Genomic DNA, 22,178 nt, shown 5'->3' on the forward strand with positions numbered 1-22,178 from the left:
AAAAAAATCCAGTTAAAAACTTAAAAATATTTTTTTTTCTTGTAAATTTGCAGTCTTTTCTGTAATTGAAATTTTTTGGCTGGATTTTTTTAAAATTCCGTAAATTTACAGTTTTTTGGACATTATACATGAAAATTTTGTAAAAAGATGATAGTAAAAAAATTTTTTTTACAGTGCACATTTAACCCTTAAATCATAATTTAGTTTTATTATAATTACCATGATTTTTAAAGGTTTTGTCCATGTCATACAGATGAAAACAAACACATGTCCATAATATGTAGACATGACTTTTCAGCAACATACAGTATAATGTTCATCCTCTACTTGGTGAAGAAACAACACTTACATCATTTACAGTAAATCTGCTTTTATTTTTTACAATCCATAGTCTAGACACCAAAATATATTATAAGTACGCCTACAAAAAAGTCTTTTGTTCAGTTTTCTGATCACACCCCAAAATTTATAGATTCTTTTTTGTTATAGAATGCAGCCTTGTTAAAATAATTAAGTGCTTATTTTGTTCCTATATGCCTTTAAAGTCTGGGATGACTCTTTCTGCCAATGAAATATTAATTACTCTGACATACAGCTCAACTTTTCCCAATAAAATATAAAAATATGCCCTTAACAGTTTGATTTCGCATGTATTTTTTGTGCCTTGCATATGATCTATTAAGATTTGCACCAACTCACAAAAGTTCACAGTCCAGCTTTCGGATCCAGATGTTCACGTTACATGAAAAACTTCCACTTTGTGGTTTCTCCAAACTCATTTCATCTGGCAAATGTTGTGTCAATGTAACTCGGAAGTGACTACAAATATGACCATGGACCACAAAACCAGTCAGAAGGGTCAATTTTTATTAATTGAGATTTATACATCATGGAAATCTGAATAAATAAGCTTTCAATTGATGTATGGTTTCTTGGGAATATTTGGTTTTGATTGGACAATATTTTGATGAGATATAACTATATGAAAATCTGAAATCTGAGGGTGCACAAAAAGAGAAAATCGCTTTTAAACTTGTCCATCAGAGGCGCTGTAGCAGGCCGTTGCTAAAAAGAAACAGGTTTGTTTTAATTGGCTTACCGCTGTAATGACGCTGTGGAGATGAACCCGAAAGTGAAAATTCTAAGCTCTACATAGATACCAAACTTAATTTCCAAAGAGCGAGCAGCAGCGAGCGATGTTTGTAGGTGGGTTTCCGGCCATTTTTGTTCACCATTTTGCTGCATCCACTCACAAAAATAATTTTTTGATATATTTACTGTAGTAAGTTAACAAAATATCTTCATGGAACATGATCTTTACTTAATATCCTAATGAATTTTGGCATAAAAGAAAACTCGATAATTTTGACCTATACAATGTAGCCTATTGTTGGCTATTGCTACAAATATACCCGTCCTACTAATGGGTGGTTTTGTGCTCCAGGGTCACATTAAACTTTTTATAAGCCAAAGGCACAACAAAACAAGTCATAGCCACAATATTGCCTGTATACCTGCATCTGAGAGCAACAAAAGAAAACTAGCTGACAACAAAACCTCTCCATGTCTCTGAGACAAAGCGTCGGAGTGCCGACACACTAAATTAACATTAGTCAAATGCCGTTCTGGCCCTAAGAGTCAAGCTGACTAAATATTCTGAGTGTGCATGACTGACTACAGCGAAAATGTAAGCTTCAGGGGACGTCTGAGGCCTTCAGTTGCTCTAATCTTCCCATTCCACTTGCTGAGGTTTGTGAAAATCCTTCACAGATGTAGCTCGAGGATGCCCCATGATGCTTTTCTGGTTTGGATGTCTATGCAACCTGATTTGCCTCCTCATCTGTCTCAGCATGGCTTTAGTCAGTGATTGTTCGAGCTCGGCTGCCTCATCCCTGGATCTTCCTTGCATGAGTTGCCTCACGGTCTGGAGGTCCAATTCAGACTTGCAATCCAAATAACTCCTAAGGTTCAACTCCGGGAACACGACGTCTCTCAAAGCCTCGACCGTCTGACCCTTCGCATTATATCTCTGGAGCTGATGTAAAACTTTTTTCTCCAGGGATTCAAAGCATAGCTCTTTAGAACCGTGTCTGGGCAAGTTCTTCCCAACGGAGGAAATGTGAACGGTGTCGCTTGGGTTTTTTGGCCATTGTTGATGTTGAGTGGCCTGGTTGTGGAGACCATGTGTTTTGGTGGTCTTCCATTTGTTATTCACCCCGGGTTGAGGGTTCAGCTTTGGTAGAAGCTGGTGGAGGCCATCATCAGCTAGATCGGCCAGGTCACCCATCAGAAGCTTCTGAACGACTCGTCTTCTTTCAGCGGGGGACGTGACTGAAAAAATACCATGCAGTCCTGTACCAGACACAATGTAGAGAGCGGTTCAGGTTTAACAGTGCACAACTCAATGTAGGCTACGTGGCAAGGCTTAACTAGGGAAAATGGACCAGCCATTTTCCTCGCATGCAGTAAAGATGGGAAGAAAAGGATATCGACGAATTGAACCTTCATGCAAAGATACCAGCAAACAGCCAAACTGAAGCAGACTATCGTGCTAAAGTGTCTGGGAATGACAGCAAACCAAGATATCATCTCACAGCAACAGACTGTCTGACATTTAGAGAGGAACAATGTGGTGCACCGACTCTAAAACCAGGTTTAGAGCGAAAGATTTATGTCAGTTGAAGCATTTAATTCAGAACCCAGCTTTTGCTTTGAAGGACACTGCAGTCGTGAAGGTCTTTCATTGAGGGGAAGAAAGTTAACAGCGCGTAAACGGAGGCCATTCGCATACACGGATGACACAGGAAAAGACCAGCTTGAAAGTTCATGTTTCTAACAATTCCATGATGGGAAATCATGCTGTGGCTAGATGGTTAAGCGTTTTATGTTTTTAATATAAGCTTGCTGTGATCCAAGCTCTACTCACCGTCATTGAAGGACATCTGTACCACTCGGCTGTCTGTTAGTTGTGGCTTCCGGTAATTTCCATGGAGAGGCATGGGAGCAGAGTCTTGAGCGTATGAGGCATACAGAGCTGTTGCCAATGCCAAAAACTGTGAAGACACAACAATTGTATATGGTGGTTAGCCAATATATAGAGTTGTGAATGTCATAGTCAATTAGGCTAATGAGTTTATCTAGAATAGTATGACATTTTATAGCATCAGTGCCTTTAAAAGTGTCGTACCTGCTGAAAAAAGCAATAGAATCCCAATAAAAGCCATCACAGATATTCTGATGGTTTCAATTAAAATACCATTAAAAACCATTCTAATGGTTTTAAAGGGATTTGGAATAGAACCCTGCTGAAAAAATCAATAGAAACCATTAAAGAAGTTATAATGGTTTTATTGGTTTTAAAGGGATTTGTATTGGTTTAAATGGAAACTGTAAATGGTTCTACTGGTATGTGATGGATTCTATTGGTGGGATGCCCAAAACACACTACAAAAAGGCATTTTGTAATGGTTTTAATGGAAAAATCTAATGGTTCATAATGGTATTTTATTGTAAACCATTAGAATTTCTGTAATGGTTTCTGTTGGGGTTCTATTGATTTTTCAGCAGGGAAACCATTAAAGAAGTTTTAGTGGTTTTAATGGTTTTAAAGGGTGAGTAAATTATAACAGAATTTTTATATTTGGGTGAACTGTTTCTTTAAGACATTTAGAAAATTTTTAAGGTGAAACCTTTAAAAATGTGCCTTTGGAGATATTTATCGTGGTCCCTTTTCTTTCGATGTCTAGCTGTGTGTGAAATGCGTAAACTAGAAATTCACTAAAAACACATCCCTCAAGAGCATTTAAGACAACGTGTCACAGAAAAAGAACATGAGAAAGAACACGAATTTACCTGTTTGTGTGAAACGGTGACAGGGTTCCTAAACACTGTCCATAGCACGCTGGGATAGCAGGGCGGTGTTGTCAGAGAACCGTCGTATCGGTAATACTCATTCAGAGCGGCTGGTAACAGCTGACGGATGTTAAAGGCAGGAACCTGTATTTTCTGATCTATCAGTTCACGTGTTGGAGATGAGACATTGTTAACTTGTGTTGGCGATCACAATCACAGAAAGAAATGTTAAACCTCACAAGCTTACCTTTGTATCTTATCCCATTGATGTACTTGAAGAATTTGTCGAAAGCCGGGTTGAAATCTCCAATCTAATGGTTGGCATAAATTTGTTTAACAAAGTTTCAGTCGAGTTCTTGTATACCATCTGGGAACCATATTAGAGATTTTATTTTTTTATTTATCAGCATTAAAATAGAATCTTTCATTATCACAGAAATGTATTACAAAATTGCAAAAAAAATTGAACAACCTGGTGAGGTGTTTTATGCTTAAGTATAAAGCGATGATGGCCCATAGCTCAGTCTTCAAGTTCACAGGGATCAAACCAGCAACCTTTTAAGCCATCCCTAAATCCTAACTATACTCCAATGCAAGTGGTCTGAGATCTAGACTTACCTCAATAAAAACTCCCAGCACAGCCAGTCCATCATGCTTGTCCACTGCCATTGAGATGTTGGGGTACTTTTCAGAATTGAAATGCACAACATGCATCTACATCCAACAGAAAGACAGGCTTTTGAGAAACCTATTTTCACAACATTTACATAATAATTAAATGACAGGACACTTAATTAAATTATGTAAATAATTAAATTAAGGGTTGCAACTCTTATTGCATAATTGTCCTTTAAAGATGCTTTAAAAACACTTTGCATTATACTGTATGATCATAAATATCCATGTTTAACATAAATGAATACGAAACAAACTAAACAAAAAGTGAAATGTCAAAATTGCTACAAAGAATCTAAACACTACAAACATAAGTGTAGCTGATGATGTGAAAAGCATCGATGCCTTGAAAACGTATTTGTCAACTCTGTTTTGTCATGCTGTTTGCCTAGCCTACGAATGTTGGACAAAAGCCATAAATTCTCATTGTGCCTAGTGAGAAAGTCATGAACGTAACAGAATGTGACTTTGGAGAGAACAATGTAAAGAATAGAAAACAGATTCGCATTCATTAGAAACCCTGCATTTTAAGAAACACGTAAGCATGTATGAAACACAGTTATTATCCTTAAAATGGTAGAGAAAATTGTATAATAAATTATAGATTAATTTGAAATTATTTAAACATTTAATAACTATTAAAGTAGAACAGATCATAAATAGATATTCTCATAAAATAAATTATTAAATGAAATGCAGAGCTTTTCAAACAATCAATTAGTCCATGTTTGTAGCCTTCATGACAAAAATTCCTTAAAGGGATAGTTCACCCACCCCCCAAAAAAATCTGTCATCAATTGTCATCACCCTCATTTAATTTCAAACCTTTATGACTTTCTTTTTTCCACAGAACACAAAAGAAGATATTTTGAAGAAAGTCGGTAACCAAACAGCACCGGACCCCATTGACTTCTATTGTATGGACACAAAACCAAGTGAATGGGGTCCGGTTAACATCATTCTTCAAAATATCTTCTTTTGTGTTCTGCGGAAGCAAGAAAGTCATACAGGTCTGAAATGACAAAAGGGTTAGCAAATGATGACAGAATTTTTATTTTTGGGTGAACTATCCCCTTTAGCAAGTCCGGTTCGTGGTTATATAAGAATAGTTGTACGCAAGCAACTTATTTACACACCTTATCCTAAAATGATAGACGGAGATGGAGTGGTTTATTTCTGACACCTTGACAGACATTACGGAACATTGCATCATGACCTCAGGTCCTGTTGTTGTTTGGTTGCATATTTATGCACCAAACTGCTACCATCACACGTTTAAATGCTTTTCAAAGGGAGTGTATGCCACAGAAAACAGTCTGATCAGGCACTAAAAGTGTTTACATGAATGCCTGAGGTCTTGGAGGTGGGCATGTACATATTGACTTTACCTCTGCAGCGAACTGTTTTCCATTAACGGTGTGTTCTGAACCGGTAAGCAAATTGGATGAACCCCAATGGAAATGAAGCTGAGCCGCTGAATATCTGTGAGGCAAGCTGGAAATGTACATGTGTGGAGGCAAAGACAACTGCACTGTGAACACAAAAGAAAAATACACCACATTTTACCTTCAGTAAAGTATTTGTTATTTGGAAAGTGAAGAGCTTTAATCCTCCTAGTAGCATGGCCTTGTAAACTAACGGTACTGTTTGGCGTGTTGACAAAATGTTTATATGCTCTCCTACTTGTAAGTCGCATTGGATAAAAGCGTCTGCCAAATGAATACATGTAAATGTAAATGAGTAAATAAACCTCAGCTTGTCAGAAATACACTCACGTCATCAAGTCATAAAATGGTATATGGATAAAAATAATAATAATATGCTTTTGATTAGAAATATAAGTGATAGTAAGCATTACCAAGAAGAGTAGTATTGACATTAAATATGTTACTTTGGGTCATAAACAAAACTTGATCATATTTTCCGGACAAGAGTATAAAGAGGTTGTTGTTTTATCATAATAAGAGGGTGATTACAGAAAATGGCTGCAGCTGACATACAAACATATCCTCCTGTTATTTTCTACATCTTTACCTAGAAATTAAGCTTGAGAAGAAAGACTATTTGACCCGTGTCTGTCGTGGTTAACAACCACAGATCCTTTCATTTATTATAGCGGCTATGAATTTTCCTTGTGTTTTTACTGTAATGTCTACAAACATACTTTACTGTAAAAACATCTGGTGTTTTGGTTCCTGGATGTGAAGCGCACACTTGCAAGTGTGGCTTACAATTATTATAGGTTTTAAAACAAAACAAGCTTAAAACAATTACATCGTAGGTGGCTGTACCAACCAGAGTGTCCGTTGTTGCTAAGCGTAAGCTGTTCATGGGCTGACAGGTTGTAGTTCTGGACTTGAATGGGCGGTAGGTTTGGAACGTATCTCAGCAGCTGTGTTTGGAAATCAATGGGTGACTGAAACGCTCCACCACAGAACGGGTAGTTGCTGGGCCAGTGGTGTTCTCCATCAGGTCCTGGAACAAATGTCAAAGATTGTGATCACTGAAGCAGACCAGATATTAGTGGTGCTTGCTTATACTTTGGGTTATAGGGTTTATTCCCAGATAACTCAAATGATAAAAGGCATGGTTCCAGTCTTTGATTCTGATTGGTTGTGCCGTGCACTGTAAAAAAAAGTCGGTAAAAAAGCGAAACATTTCTGTCAGTTGGAGCGACAGAAATATACCGTAAAATAATATTTTTTCTTGTAAAATTACAGGATATAAGGATATATAATAAATTGTTTTCCCCGTTTTTCTTTTAAATTTGCTGTCTTTTTCTGTAATTTTACAGTTTTTGACCGTATTTTAAAATAAACTGTAAAAAATAAAATCTTGTTAAAGAAAAACTGAAATTTTCTGGCAGCTAGAAATATAGTAAAGTTTTCTCCCTGTGAAATTTCTATTTTCCCCATTTTCTTGTACTTTTTTTCTCTGTAATGTTAAGTTTTTTGTTTAAAAAAAATCTGTAAATACAGTCAAATTCATGTTTTTCAACTTTTACGTGGAAAATCTGTAAAAAATAATAGAATAACAGTGTTGTATGCCATAGTAAAATTCCCAAAAACATACAGCTGACCACATTACATAAGTATCACTGCACCACTATAGAATATGATGTTTTTGAGGAACTACATTAGTAAAAAAAATTTGTTTATAATATGTCAAAATTGTATTTGCTGTTTTATGTTATGAAAACTTGCTACGTATTCGAAATAACCATTTTATAAAAATATTAAGACCTGGTAAACAACAGCTTCTTTGGCTTATTGCTTTATTGTGCAGTTTGTTGTGATGAAAAAGACGGAGGAAATATCATATAAAATAGAGGGTGGACTTTTTTGACTTGGGTCAGTAAGCCAATGTAGGCTATATTTTCGTTCTGTAGTTTATTTCCCACCTTATTCAGTCATCTTTTGCATATTTGGGCAGACCAAAATTGGACAAAAGAGCCATGAGTTCTGGTAAGGCTGGGTACGGTCAGCTGTCACAAAACACTGCCTTACTAAATGAATACATCAATGCCACACCCAACAATAAAATATAACGTTTTGTTCCTCCTCAAAGCCGACTTCAAAGAAAACTAAATACTACAGTATTATAAAGAAGAACCTTTAAATCAAGTTCAAAACTTTTGAAAGGTAAAAAAGAGATTTATGGTTTGTCAATGACCATGTTTGTTGTTACTTTACACAGTCGTGACCTTAAAACGGTTGTTGTGTTGTGTATGCTATGCCAATCATGAATCATAATTTTCTGTCCGGCTTCTGAACTCTGTACTGCTTTAACTGTGGGAACTAAACATAATGTCTTTTTAGTACTTATAAAAAAGCCACGATGGGAAAAAAAGGCAGCCAAAGAAACACATTGTTCCCTTATGGTTATAATTACTTACTGTCCAGTTCATTTACGTCTTTTAATTAGGACTCCATCATAATAACATCAGACGCTAGTGGTCAGCCCTCAGAGGTCTGCTGTATGGACATCTAAACGCTGTCAGCCTGACCTGTTATGTAGTCATAATGAGACTAGCATAAACACACAGCTAAGACAACTGCAACTCTCTGGTTTGCAACTGCTGGATGCCGAGTCCATGTGGTTTCAAAATTACAGCGGAGCAATAAAAGTAGATTTTAGCAGAACGTGGTGACCAGTGCAATGCTGGCCTGCACGCTTATAGGGTGTTGTGGGAGTTTTGGTTGCTAAGGTGTTGTGAGTGGTTGTCAGATTTCATTGTTATGCTGTGGCTAGGGTGTTCTGGATGTCTGGGTGGTTTCTTACGAGTCCAGTTCAAAAGAGCCATGTCCAAGTCTCTGTGATATTTTGGTCTGACTATGGTCCCTGTAGGGACTATGGGATACGTCTGCGGGATTGGGTCCTATGACAAAGGGGGGCCAGTATAGATTACTCATCCCTTCCAAAACATATATGGGAATATACTGAAAAATACAGTGCACTATATTAAATAATACATTTCATATATTGAAACCAAGTGCTTATATTTTTTTATATATTAAAAACAGCAATATCGTATGTATTATTCAGTATACAGTATTGTAATACTGCAATATTCATAACGTATTCAAAGCAACAACATAAACAAATGTTACTGTGTATGCGCGCGTTCGTTGACTGCCCTTAACTTCCGGTACACATTCGCAAACAATAGAGTGTCTGTAAATTATTTCTGATACAAGCAAAAGAAACCGAGAAGAACCGTTACTTGGTTAAATTTGCCTCTCCAATATTCTGAATTTAGACTGCGATACCAAGCTCAACTGACAAGCCAGATGTCAATGTACCATACGGTTTCTTTAAATGCCACAAAACTACAGGACCCATTTGACAAATTGTTTATTTAATAAAAGTTTTATTTAAAAAAGTATTATACAATAAAATAATAATATAAATGAATATTGACATAAATGAAATTAAGTATAAATAGTTATATTATTAGACACTAGCCAGGGGTGCGTTTCCCAAAAACATCGTTAGCCAACTATGGTCGCAAGTTCCGTCGTTCCAGCATAGTTCAACGATTTAAGTGTTTCCCAAAACCATCGTTCCAACGATCAATCGCAAGCAGAATCGCAAAGTTGTGTGATTGGAATTACAGGTCTAGAGCTGTGGTTATAAGCATCGTTCCTTATTATTATTATTATGACATGTAGACTTACATGCATCAAGCTTTTCATCAAAGTAAGCAAGCAACACGCAGTGCATTGCATATCCATCATTCGAAATATATACAAATTCAATTTTACATCTTTTAGCTTGTCGAGAAAATAGAAGCGCTGTTGTTTGAAAAGTGCGCATGCGCATAACCTGCGTGCTCTATGACACTTATAAAAGAATTAAATATCGTGAAATAAAACAACAGATAACAAAAATAGAATAACAAAAGTAGTTCTTAAATGCAATTTATGTTATTTACAGCAAGAATTTGACATTAATTCGATCTTAACGTATTTATTAGTAGACGTCATTACTCCACAACCTGTGTGGCGTCATCAACTAGATTGCTGAACCAACTGGTTCAAACAATTGATCTCCGACAGAGTGACCACGGTTTCGGGAGACAGTCGTAACTACATCGTTAATTTCCCCAATGATGCATCGTACCTATGGTGGTTAACAAGCGAGTTATGTCGTTGTTCGGGAAACGCACCCCAGATCGATAAACAAACACAGACCGGAAGTTAACTTTAGTCCAGGCACGCACGTCCGATGAAACGGTCAACAACATAAACAAATGTTACGTGGCCTGAACCTAATTTCCGGTAGACTTCTGCAAAGAATAAATAATTGTTGATTAGTTTTAATTTATTTAAAACATTTAATGTATAATAAAATATTAAAACAAATACATATGATTATAAATTAAACATAATATAAATGGTTATATTATAACTAAACACAGAAAGGAAATACAATTCGGCCCAGCGCATACATCTGATGAATCCATCTATTGTATATATTTCCAAATACATATTAAATTCTTTAAAGTTATGACAGTTAATATGTAGAAAATTATATTTTTTGAAAATGTATTGCGCCAAACCAGGAAAGGATGACTACCTGTAAATATTTTCTTTCTGACTGTATAAATTGTATTCATATTTCAGTTATCAACATTAATAATCTTGTTTTCCTAAGAACCACCAAAAATCTTGCTGACCCTCACAAAACATATCTGCTGTACGGTAATTGTAAAAAAAACTGGCTCACATTTAAGTTTTAATTAGTTATGACGTTTCAAGCCAAGAAGCGTATCTGATATCATCTTGTGTCCTCCAGAACTTCAGGCACTGAGATCTGTCATTCTGCTTCTGTCAGAGAGCCAGAAAGGCCTTCACTCAGCACGAGTCAGCCGAGAATGTCAAGAGTTCTCAGGATTAGCTGGCACAGAGGACAGTACTCATATGAGCTTTGTTTGACAGAGATGATAATATCTACACTGTGCTCTACGGCGGCACAAGCACTGCAGTGTTTCGATATTGTAGAGCGATCGCTTGTGGTATTTCAAGCAGTGCTCTGTTGCTTCGGCCACTTTACACTATTATCACATTGTTCACATCTCAAAATATAATTTTATAGCATTGTAATATTTTAACTACCATGGCAAACATCTCACAAAGCAACAACTTGTAATGCTTTCTTCAGAATGTAAAAATCTAGGTTTGGATTTCAAAGCGCTGCAGAATAAAATGTTGCATTTATTGCAACTTAGTGGCAATGCTTAATGAGAGTCTTCAGTGTAAAAATCATATGTTACAATACTGTGCTGAAAATTCGTAGGGGCCGTTCACATTTAGCATCTTTTGCAAGGGCAAGTTTGTTATTTTCAATGTTATTTTCATGGTTGGTTAGCAATGTCAGGCGCCAAGAGAGCGCAAGCTCCCAAGCGCTTTGAAAAAAGAAGACAACGGGGCGCTTCGCATTTACCACACGTTTTAAGATGGCCCCTTAAGCCACAAGTGTAAAATGTCAAGTAGGACCATACAAGATACAGGACAATACAAGATGCTCCAGCCTGATCTTATAAACAGTTGTATTTTATGAGTTGGCTATTTTGTATAGTATAAATCCGTATGAAGTTAATTGCACAAAAAACGTTTGATCATTAATGAGTAAATATTACAATGTCCCTAAAATTACATTTCATGCAGTGTGTCATGTTGCTGTGTGTGAATGTAAGCAGTCTTTTAAGTTGTAAAGCCGAAAGTGAACGAATAACAAAGTTATTGGCTTGGGAAAAAAGGAGTCGACTCTGAATCACGCGAACGAGTCATCTGTCGTTCTAATTTCAGTTCCGGGTCGCCAAACTAATCATTTGAGAGTCAGTCAAGAAGTAAGGTAATAAAAACTGCCTATTATTAAAAAATTAAAGGGTTTTTACACCGTACGTAAACTTGTTGTTGGACACTCCATAAACTAAAGTAGGACCTTTAAAGTCACAAAATATTTACTCTTCAAAAAAACAGCAATAACTAAGCCTCACCTCTAACCCCCAAGCTAACTGTGCTCACTGGCACAAAACCAGACAACCAAAATGCACAAATGATGTATTAATTAATACAAATTAATCACCTTGTAAAACAAATAATTACAAACTACTGTGAGAATGTGTTGGATATTATGGATGTCTTTGCATTGTAAATCTGAACACAAGACCAAACTTAATTTCACAAATACAGTATCACGAAAGAGATGAAATAGATTCAACTTGCAATGTGCCACACACAAAGACAGAATCATATAAAAGTAGTTTTTCATAAAGGGAGCTGTGAAGTTACACAGGAAAGCAATTAAAAGAACAAGCGCCTTCCTAAAATAAAGCCATTATTATGGCTCCCTCTTGCAGTTGAGGCTCCATCAATTTAATAAGATTTGATTTGATTATTATTGTACTGACTACTTGAACATCCAGGTTGATGTTTCTTAAGATTATATTCAGGTGTTTAAGATTTAATTAATTAATTAATTAATCAATTTGCACATACACATAATCTTACAACAACTCTGGATCAATTCAAATAACAATTTACTTTTTTTTTTAAGTGAAAGTGTATTTACAATGTAAATGTAAATTACAATGTATTTGTCAGGTAATAAAAGTAACACCTACAGCCAATTAAATACAGACATGATATTAGGATGATAAGGTCATAGCATACCTGACAAGAGAAATACATCGTGCTGTGTGTGTCCAAAGGAACACACAGCATTATGCGGTTCATCTCAGTAAGAATCCCCCTGAACATTTTGCCCGCTTCCGTTAAATACCCAGACCAAAATACCCTTCCTCCACACAACAACAATTTACATTGTAAAGGACTCTGTCCAGGATCTGATCAGGCCACAAATGGACATTTACATGAAGACCCCAGGAAGGACACACCCTCAGCAGTGAACGGAATATCTTTAACTCTCAAATCTATGTTATGATCTGCTCTACTGCTGTGGAAATGAGACCACTGTACCAATCGCACTGAGCCATTTCAAATGATACCAAACGTGTATATGAAGATTCTTTGTTTGTATTGAATATGGTATTTGTCATAACCAGTTTATAGGTGAGCTTTGATGTGCTCTGAGCTTAGTTGGAGAGAAAGAGGAGAGGGGGAGGAAGAGAAGAGATGTGAAGGTGTGAGTTTGCAATCATCATTCATTGTTGTATGCCGTCTGAGATGGAGATGCAAACTCTGTGGGGAGTTCATTGTGTCGTATTGGGTGAAGCTCTGTGTTTCTCAGGATGTGTGTTCTTTGGTGTGGACACCTTGGCACCGGCCTTACATAAAAAAAGTCACAATATCTTCTTTTGTGTTCTGCAGATTAAAGAAAGTCATGTTTGAAATGACAAGAGGGTGAATAAATGATGACAGAATTTTCATTTTTGGGAGAACTTTCACTTTAAGATGTTGCTAGTTAAATCTGTTCTGACTACAAAATATCTGCATTTCGAAAGTGCAAGGTATACAAATTACATCCTAAATATACAAATTGATGCCACATTATTTTAACCCCGTGGCCGCTTATTTATGCCCTCGTAACGCTCTGCTGTATGAACCTGGCAGGCAATCTGAGACCCCGTCTGACGGTGGAACAGGGGAAGGAACGCTAACAGAAATGACATGACAAACATGGTGGGAATAATTGCTGAGGTAAGTGAGCCGAAGGGGGTCACAAGAAGGTCACATCAACAACCCGAGTTCCCTTTTTTCACCAGGAGGAACGTGTGCTTTGATACCTTCCTCATGGCTGCCAAATGGTTTCCATGTCGAATTTGGTATGGCATATTGGGATTGTTAGAGATAACAGTCAAACCTGTCCAGGAATAGTCTTGACTCATGAGGACGGTAACCAGAAGCGGTGACCCGGTTGCAGGCAGCAGACCAGAACGATGCAATAGTGGTCGTGATTAGGCATGTTTATTTTAAAGGTGTCTGTTTATTTTAATGGTGTTAGGAGCATGTTCTCCTGCTCTTTGTAGCAGATGATTGAACGAACACTACTGCTTTGGTCTTTAAAGGGAAGGCATTACAATGCGCCTCCTCCAGCTATTACTCACAGCTAATATAACCCTAAAAGATCTTTCAAACTTGAGGGTGCTGCGATCCAAACCCTCTTTTAAAACGAAGAGCCAACCCAAAATCGACAAATTCTGTCATCATTTACTCACACTAATGTCATGACTTTCTTTCGTCTTTGAAAGAAGTTTTGCAATTTGTTCATATTTTGTACACAATTTAACTAGCAGTGTCACACAAGTAGATCCACTTACCATTGTATGTCCATTTTGCCCCTGAAAAAAAAAGGAAACAAACATTAAATGTTGTGAAAACAGAATGATGATGAGTCAAATCTGAGAAAGAAACCAGCTCCTTTTCTCCCTATAGGTTTATCATGCGCTTCTAAAGGAATGGCACAAGTGCGGTCATTAATCAGTCAGATAATGCATTCCAATGCAGCTTGACTCCATTCTGGTCACAACCTGCTGCTCTGGACAGTCAAATGAACCGAAAGACTGAGACAGAATCTCACTGGTCTTTGTTAGAGATTTCTGGCTATTAATGAAGTACCCAGACAGTGTGTAAATCAATACAGTATTATGAAGGTATTGTGCAACTTTTTTTTTAATTGAACAGGAAATTATGATATTTTCCAAACATATAGCAACTTTGTAACAGAGAGGTGCAGAAAACTTCTTAAAGATGTAATGGACACACATTTTCATTTACGAAAAGGTGAATCCTTGCTATTTGGGACCTCATGTTTTTCCTGACCTCACCCTTTGCGGAAAGTGATGTGAGGCCAAGTATGGTGTTCCATACTCGGAATTTGTGCTCTGCGTTTAACCCATCCAAGTGCGCACACACACACAGCAGTGAGTAACACACACACCGTGAACACACACCCAGAGCAGTGAGCAGCCATTGCTGCGGTGCCCGGGGAGCAGTTGGGGGATCGGTGCCTTGCTCAAGGGTCTCACCTCAGCCGTGGTATTGAAGGTGGAGGAGAGCGCTGATCATTCACTCCCCCCACCTACAATCCCTGCTGGTACTGAGGCTCGAACCGGCAACGTTTGGTTTACAAGTCCGAAGAGATAAACAGACAAGATATTAACTGTGCAATTAATCACCACCGGAGTCCTAATCCTGTGTGACAAATGTTTTAAAACAAGGTCGTATAAGGTCACCTAACCAATTCCTTCACAGATTATACAGATAAAAACTCAGAACCATGTTGGTTTGGCATGTTGTCCATGCCAAAGTTAACATTCTTAATTAATTTTCAATTATGTTTTAATGCGAAATCAATTTCCTTTTTTATGAGATTTACATAATGAGTTCTACGCTTACCTTTTCTATGAGACTGTAGAGATATTGTCCACAAAAAGTGATGGAATATGCAAATTATTAAATGTTTTTGCTTTTATTTGACAAATTGACTATTTACAGGAGTCACAAAAATACTTTTTTTAGAGATATGCCATATATCATATGCAAACATATATTGTCCCCTTTCCTAACCAAGACCACTTTAAAATATTAGGCCTAATACAAAAAACATCTGGGATAAAAAAAAGGCTTCATATTTTCACGCTTAAAAACACTAAACTGATTTATTAATGCACTTAATATACGAATGTATATAACCAGTACAATATTTTTTTAAAAGCTCTATGAAAGATGAAGGTAAACTCCGAAAAAGTTTCAAAGATAAACTTACCCCTGCAGGCGAGTGGGCACGCGACGAGGAAGATAAACACAATTGTTAAAGTCATTGTAAAAAGATGTCGGGTATTTATTTCCATTTCTCCCTCAGTAGTCGACTCAGAAGAGAAATAGTGTCCATCTGGCTTATATACTACCATTCATGCTGCGCTCGCTCTGTTAAACAATGACGTCAGAGCGATGACCGACAAGTCCATCGCAATATTGGTCTCGGTTACGTTGACTTCATACAAACTCAAACTGTTGCTGTGTCGCAAATCCAGGCGAATTGACCACCAGAGGCGCATTGCCTGCTGACTCAGCGGAGCTTTGTGTGTGTGACTGCATGCGCGACTCTCAAGTCTAAAAATACACGAACCAAACATGCTGTCTAAGAAGACAGCTTTCTAGAGCTCTTTTTACACAGAGATTCTGGAAAATGCGTCCAGGAATTTGTCCCGGGATCGTTAGATTTGTTCATTCACACTGCCAGTGATTTTCTGGCATCTGTGCGTGCGATCAGACACATCCCGTTTCGAGACATATCCAACACGTTATTTGAAACAACTTGTCTAGACCCTCAACGCAACAGGCGAGACCGGGGCTAGTTGTCACAAGTTTGAATCGAAAAGTGCAATTACAAAAAAGCACATTAGTTCATTTCGCTATTGTTTTACTGTTTAAATGTTGCTCAAGAACAGGTATGCTGAAAAGATGGTTTTCTACGTTTACTGTATTTAAAAATATATATAAATCAGTGTTTGTTGTGACAAGCCCGGACTTATAATGTGTTGACTATTGTGATATTATGTCGACAATAATTGTACAGATTTAGTGTTTTAAGTAGTAACTCGTTTATCTGCCATGTTATGATTAATAGCATACATACACATACAAAAAAATCAAAAGAGATATTTTTGCTTAGAGGATGATGCTTATGATGTAAATACAGTGATATTTGTACTATATAGGCCTATAGCCTACACTTTATATTATACACATTACCCATTGGAGACACATTGGGCCTCATTTATGAAACGAGCGTAAGACCGAAAACTGGTAGGGACATTTCCACTCAAAACTTGGCATTTATCAATGGACGTGAGCGGTACGCTTTTCCCCTTTTGATAACTGAAAAGAAATAATCACAAATAGAAAGATTGAGTTTTTTTTCGTTTAGTACAAAAAATAGATTCCGATGCGATTTCTTATTTTCATTACATTAATAACTTTACATTAACTAAATTAAAATAAATTAAATAAAGTTGACTAAAAAAGTATTTTTTCTAGCCTAATTATATGATCATTTAATTGTTTGAAATTACAAGGTTAACCGGTGCTTTTGTGTAAAAAGCTTTTAGGCTACTTCTAAGATACTTTTCCACACTTAAAATGCACAATTAAATCGCACAAGTAAAAGTAAAACATTAAAAAAACTATAATCAATATAATTACAAGCAATAAGTATACCTGTTTGCAAGATGATAGCTTCTTTGTTTGACAAATATGCATTCTAATGGAAAGAGAAAACATGCTTAATGTTTTTTTATTTGTGCGCTCATTTCTAAGATAGATTGATAAATTAGGCCCAAATGAGTGCATTTCAGTACATTTATTTTGTGTTTAACAGTGAGAATCCTCCCAATAATCTTGTTAAAGTGTTTTGTGCATACTTTTTGTGCACAGCCTACGTTTTTGTTTGTTTGTTTGTTTACACATTTTTATAATTTATATTGGTATTAATGCAATGGGAGTACTAATGCTATACTGTCTGAACCAAAATTCGTTATACTTTGCTAATGTGACTAAATTTGGTTTTATGCTACTTTGCTACTGTTTCTCCTTCATTATAAGCGAATTCTGAAACCTGAATCTACATGTGTGGAGCCAGATACTATTTTCATTGGTAACCTTTGAATAATTGTCCCATAGTGAGGTGTGGTCATGACCGAATAATGAGCGCCTCAGATGTAATATGACTTCTGGTATATCAGTTCATTTTGCACTGAAATTACAGATCTACTTTTATACATAGAAACAATTAAACAATGCTGGTGTTTTTTTTATAAATGTACAGTTTTGAATATATACCAAAAAGTAAAGATTTAGTTTCTGTTAAACGGACAGCACAGTGAATCTACAGTGATACGGGTGTGTTGTACCCACCTTGAAGTTTATTGCTCTTATCTATAGAAAGTACAAAGGGTAAAATATCTTCCCCTCGCTCATTATCATTTTCATTCAACCGTTCATTTTCACCAGTGTTCACAAGACTGTGTGGTTCACCATGAGGGATCTTGCCATTATTTTATTCATTTTTGCTCTGTATCACAACATTCTGGCCCAAAATGGAAAACCGGGTAAGTGTAATGTTTATTTTTAAAACACATTTGATGGAATACAAAAAGCATAGTGCAAAATTAGTCCAAATAAGTGTAAAAGGTGGTAACGATTTAAAAGGCTCAGGGCGCAGAGGGCCCCACAATAACGTTACATTTTTTTTAAAGGTGGGGCCCAGAATTCTTGTCAAATTAGCTACAGAATTTGTTTTAGAGTAATAACAGGTTATAAAACAGTCATTTATTTACACATCAGTAAAAAACAAACCTGCTTGGATATGCTCTGTTCTGTATGTAATTTTGTATAACCTTGTGAGCCACTTTGACTGTCATAAAACAGTCAAAAAATTATTAAATGACTGAACAGCATATTTTTTTCAGTGATACAACGAGGTAAAGTATATGCAAGTATGAGCAAAGGTTATTATTTGAACTTGATTTCCCTGTCACACCTTGGAGAGTCATCTGCCATGGCGGGTAAATGGAAGGAGATTAAAAAGCATCTCAATTTAAATGTAGTAATATTTAAGAAAATAAATTCAGAAAGTCAAATAGTAAAACACATCAGACAATGTGCTGGCATACATTATGTATTTTAAATAAAAGTGTTTTGTGAATCTGTGTTTTTGTATTTTAGATTATTGTATTGGCATTTGTCACTGACTGCTATATCAATTTGGCACAATTCAGAAATTAAAAAATCAACAACTTTATGCATTACTTTTATGTAAAACCATATATTAGACAGAACAGCACCAAAATTCACAAAACGTGCCTGAATTGAACATATTTGATGTTCATTAATTCATTGATCATTAATCAGATGTTGTATATGGTACACCACTTACTGTCACTGCCTTCACAGCATAAATTATTAGGGTTAATGTACTTTCGAATAATCGCATACCTGATCCAAAAGAAGATTGTTCGGTAACACTTTACAATAAGGTTCCATTCATTACATCTAAAAAAAATTTTTTTACTCTTTGTTAATGACTTAATATCAATTTATTAATTATCTGTTTATGTTAATTCATGATGTTAGTTCTATTAACTACTGTTAATAGGCTAATTTCTGCGATAATTTGCCGAGAAATGCACCCCTGCCATATTATGCACCCCCTTCAACAACACTGTCAGATTGGCTAATTCTAACCCCTCCCCTCCCCACACCTAATCCTAATCGTAACCCCTCCCCTAACACTTAATCCTCACCCTAACCATTGTGGGGATAATCTGGCAGGGGTGCATTTCTCGGCACAACACCGGCAGCCTGTACATTATCCCTTACTTAACAGACGAATTGAGTAAATGTTGTATGTTGAAATTAATATCAACTAAAATGAATAAATGCTCTTCATTGTTAGTTCATGTTAACTAATGTAGTTAACTAATGTTAACAAACATAACCCTAAAGCGTTACTGATTATTTTTTGGAATACAAGACAAAAACACACTTTGTAATGCCTCTCTAGTCTAATGTTTTGTGACAATTAATCTCTGATTGCACAGGTGTAACATGTTACTCATTAACGTCTAAAAGGATGTAAAAAATGAAGACATTTACGGCCATCATAAAAACTAGGTGTGTTCTGTGGCAGATTAGTTAAAAATTAATCTTTCAACAGAGCTCACATGACTTCCACGGTTGTTTCTATCTCACCTTATAATGTAGATTTGACAAAAATGCAATTATTATTGAAATCTTTGACAGTATACTTTTACACACCTTAGACAAGAATTTACACATGCGCCTGTCTTATTTCCAAAACCTAGAAATCTGCAGCATGGTGCCTGATAAAGATGATGGAACAGGAGCCGATGTTAAGATTTACATGTACTATGATCAGACTCAAGACAACTGTTACCCGTTCCGATACAGTGGAAAGGGTGGGGATGGAAACCGCTTTACAAGTGAGAAAGACTGCATGAGAAACTGTTCTGACAGAGCTGAAGCGCTGTTCCCTAGGGACGGTAAGTCATCCTCATAGATTTGTATACAATAATGCAGTAAACAGACTAAACACCTCTGGCTTAAGAAATACTGCCACCCTATGGTAAAGACAACAATACCATGTCTATGTACAGTATGTATTGCACCCAACCATCCATAAATTCAATTATATTTGTAGGTCAGTAATTAAACATGTCAGTAATTGAATTTTTTATGCTGTATTTTGTTTTCTAGAACCTCGGGCTTGCACGCTTCCAAGAAAAATAGGGGAATGTACTGGCGCCTACATCAGATATTTCTACAGCCCTGAGCATCACACATGCAAGACGTTTTTTTGGACCGGCTGTGTGGGCAATGGAAACCGTTTCCTTTCATTCAGCGACTGCAATGCTACGTGTTACAAAGCAACAGGTGTGTGCTGTAAAATTGGCTGTCGGACATTTGAACCTTAGATCTCAATGCAAAACAACATTTGAATGAACATATTTTGTGTGACACATGTTTTTAAATAGATGAAGGTCTTGAGGATCATTCAGATGAAACAGATATACCAGTCGGTAAGTTACCGAGTCAAGTTACCCACAGAATACATGTTTTCAACGCTATCATTCAATACATTGATATTCATCTATAGTTGACTTCTTTAGGGATTATCTTGGGTGTTGTCCTGGGACTCGTAGGTGCAATTATTCTCATTGTGGTGATTGTTTTTGCTGTCAAGAAGAAGTAAGTAATATATCATTCCTGTCTGTATATGCCAAATAATTTTGTCATGTTCTCCTTTTTTTTCGTATTACAGTATAGCAGTTTCAGTCCTCTAATGTGATTGGTCCTGCTGTTGTTCAAATGGATTTTGTATATCATTTGTATTAATTTTCATTTCTAGGCCTAGTTCAAAAAAACATGAGAAAAAGGAGAAAACCAAGTCAGAACAGCCTTTAAAAGAAGAGAGAGTTGAAATGGCCGGAGTAGATGCACAGTCAAATTCAACGCCATAGTAGATCATGCTCATCATTAGTGGAACATTAATTCATCATCTTTACAGGAATTTTTATTTCACTATGTTTAATATTTTAACAAATTTTACACCATAAATGTACAAAAAACATTATCCAATCGTTACAAACCAAATACTTTTTGTTAAAATGTTAACTGTGTGCAGGGAATGATGAGGCTCATTTACTGTCACTTGTACTTTACGCTTGTATCTGCTGTATTTTGATTTGATGTAACATTTGTTTTTATACTGTATGTCCTGGAAGCTGACGTTTCACAATAAAAAACTAAAGTAGATTTGTTGGTATTTTTGTAAATGCTTGTCAAATTCGGGTCTAATGATCTAAAAAAGTTAGCTTTAGAGAAAACAGGGCAAAATTTAGTTACTATAGCGCAATGCTTTGTGATAGAAACTGAGTTGTGATTTTTTATGAATGTACTCCTTTGTATGAATGTACTTTTAACTGTGCCTTTGGCTGCTATTTACATTTTTTACAGGATTGTGGGATATTATAGGGCGTAAGGATGCATCTGCCATTACAGGCCTCTATGCAAACACTGGATTCAATAATTGTCCTTAACATCCATTAAAAACAGATTCTTGCCTGGCAAACCATCTGTTTTTAGTTGAACATCAACTAAACTCAGCAATCCCTCTAGAGGAAAACACCAAACTTTGCTTAAAGAGTTCACCCAAAAATGAAAATTCTGTCACCGTTTGCTCACCCTCAAGTTAAAGGGATAGTTCATCCAAAAATGAAAATCCTGTCATCATTTACTCACGCTCATGTAATTTCATACCTGAATAAATTAATTTGTTCCGATGAACACAAAGAAAGATTTTTGGAAGAAAGTTAGTTTTCACTTCCGAGACATCATTGACTACCATAGTGGGAAGAATTAAATGGTATAGTCAAAGGCGCACGAGAACGCTTTATTTTCCTAAATTCTTCAAAATATCTCATTATGTGTTCAACAGAACAAAAAAATACAATATTTTTTCCTACTATGGTAGTGGATGATGTCCCAGAACTGAAAATCGCCAACATTCTTCCAAATATCTTTCTCTGTGTTCATTGGAACAATGAAATGTATACAGGTTTGAAACAACCTGAGGGTGAGTAAATAATGACAGATTTGTCATTT

General features: G+C 36.3%; 2 protein-coding genes across 2 annotated transcripts; one reads left to right on the forward strand and one right to left on the reverse strand.

The window, feature by feature from the left end:
• Positions 1–1,504: 1,504 nt before the first annotated feature.
• On the reverse strand, positions 1,505–15,952 carry ca12 (carbonic anhydrase XII). Its single transcript, XM_057329919.1, has 9 exons — positions 15,760–15,952; positions 14,312–14,332; positions 6,823–7,002; positions 5,916–6,058; positions 4,471–4,566; positions 4,100–4,163; positions 3,853–4,010; positions 2,927–3,053; positions 1,505–2,352 (listed from the first exon to the last, which is right to left on the reverse strand). The coding sequence occupies exons 1-9, from the start codon at positions 15,902–15,904 to the stop codon at positions 1,724–1,726; spliced, it is 1,563 nt and encodes a 520-aa protein (XP_057185902.1). The 5' UTR covers positions 15,905–15,952; the 3' UTR covers positions 1,505–1,723.
• A 2,078-nt stretch (positions 15,953–18,030) lies between these two features.
• si:dkeyp-73b11.8 (BPTI/Kunitz domain-containing protein) lies at positions 18,031–21,034 on the forward strand. Its single transcript, XM_057330516.1, has 6 exons — positions 18,031–18,103; positions 19,859–20,056; positions 20,271–20,447; positions 20,549–20,593; positions 20,684–20,762; positions 20,923–21,034. Exons 1-6 carry the CDS (start codon positions 18,031–18,033, stop codon positions 21,032–21,034), a joined length of 684 nt encoding a protein of 227 aa, XP_057186499.1.
• The last annotated feature ends 1,144 nt before the right edge of the window (positions 21,035–22,178 follow it).

This window comes from Triplophysa rosa, linkage group LG3 (genome assembly GCF_024868665.1).
Source record: "Triplophysa rosa linkage group LG3, Trosa_1v2, whole genome shotgun sequence".
Taxonomy (NCBI): Eukaryota; Metazoa; Chordata; class Actinopteri; order Cypriniformes; family Nemacheilidae; genus Triplophysa; species Triplophysa rosa.

What these genes read in the sequence shown, in the direction of transcription:
- ca12 (XM_057329919.1), bottom strand. Translation starts at nt 15,904, where the DNA reads ATGGTAGTATATAAGCCAGATGGACACTATTTCTCTTCTGAGTCGACT. An exon ending in GGCAAAATGGACATACAATG is followed by an intron (nt 7,003 to 14,311) that starts GTAAGTGGATCT and finishes CATTTGTTCCAG; the next exon opens with GACCTGATGGAGAACACCAC. An exon ending in CAATGGGATAAGATACAAAG is followed by an intron (nt 4,011 to 4,099) that starts GTAAGCTTGTGA and finishes GTGAACTGATAG; the next exon opens with ATCAGAAAATACAGGTTCCT.
- si:dkeyp-73b11.8 (XM_057330516.1), top strand. Translation starts at nt 18,031, where the DNA reads ATGAGGGATCTTGCCATTATTTTATTCATTTTTGCTCTGTATCACAAC. An exon ending in GGCCCAAAATGGAAAACCGG is followed by an intron (nt 18,104 to 19,858) that starts GTAAGTGTAATG and finishes TCCAAAACCTAG; the next exon opens with AAATCTGCAGCATGGTGCCT. An exon ending in GTTTTTGCTGTCAAGAAGAA is followed by an intron (nt 20,763 to 20,922) that starts GTAAGTAATATA and finishes TTTCATTTCTAG; the next exon opens with GCCTAGTTCAAAAAAACATG.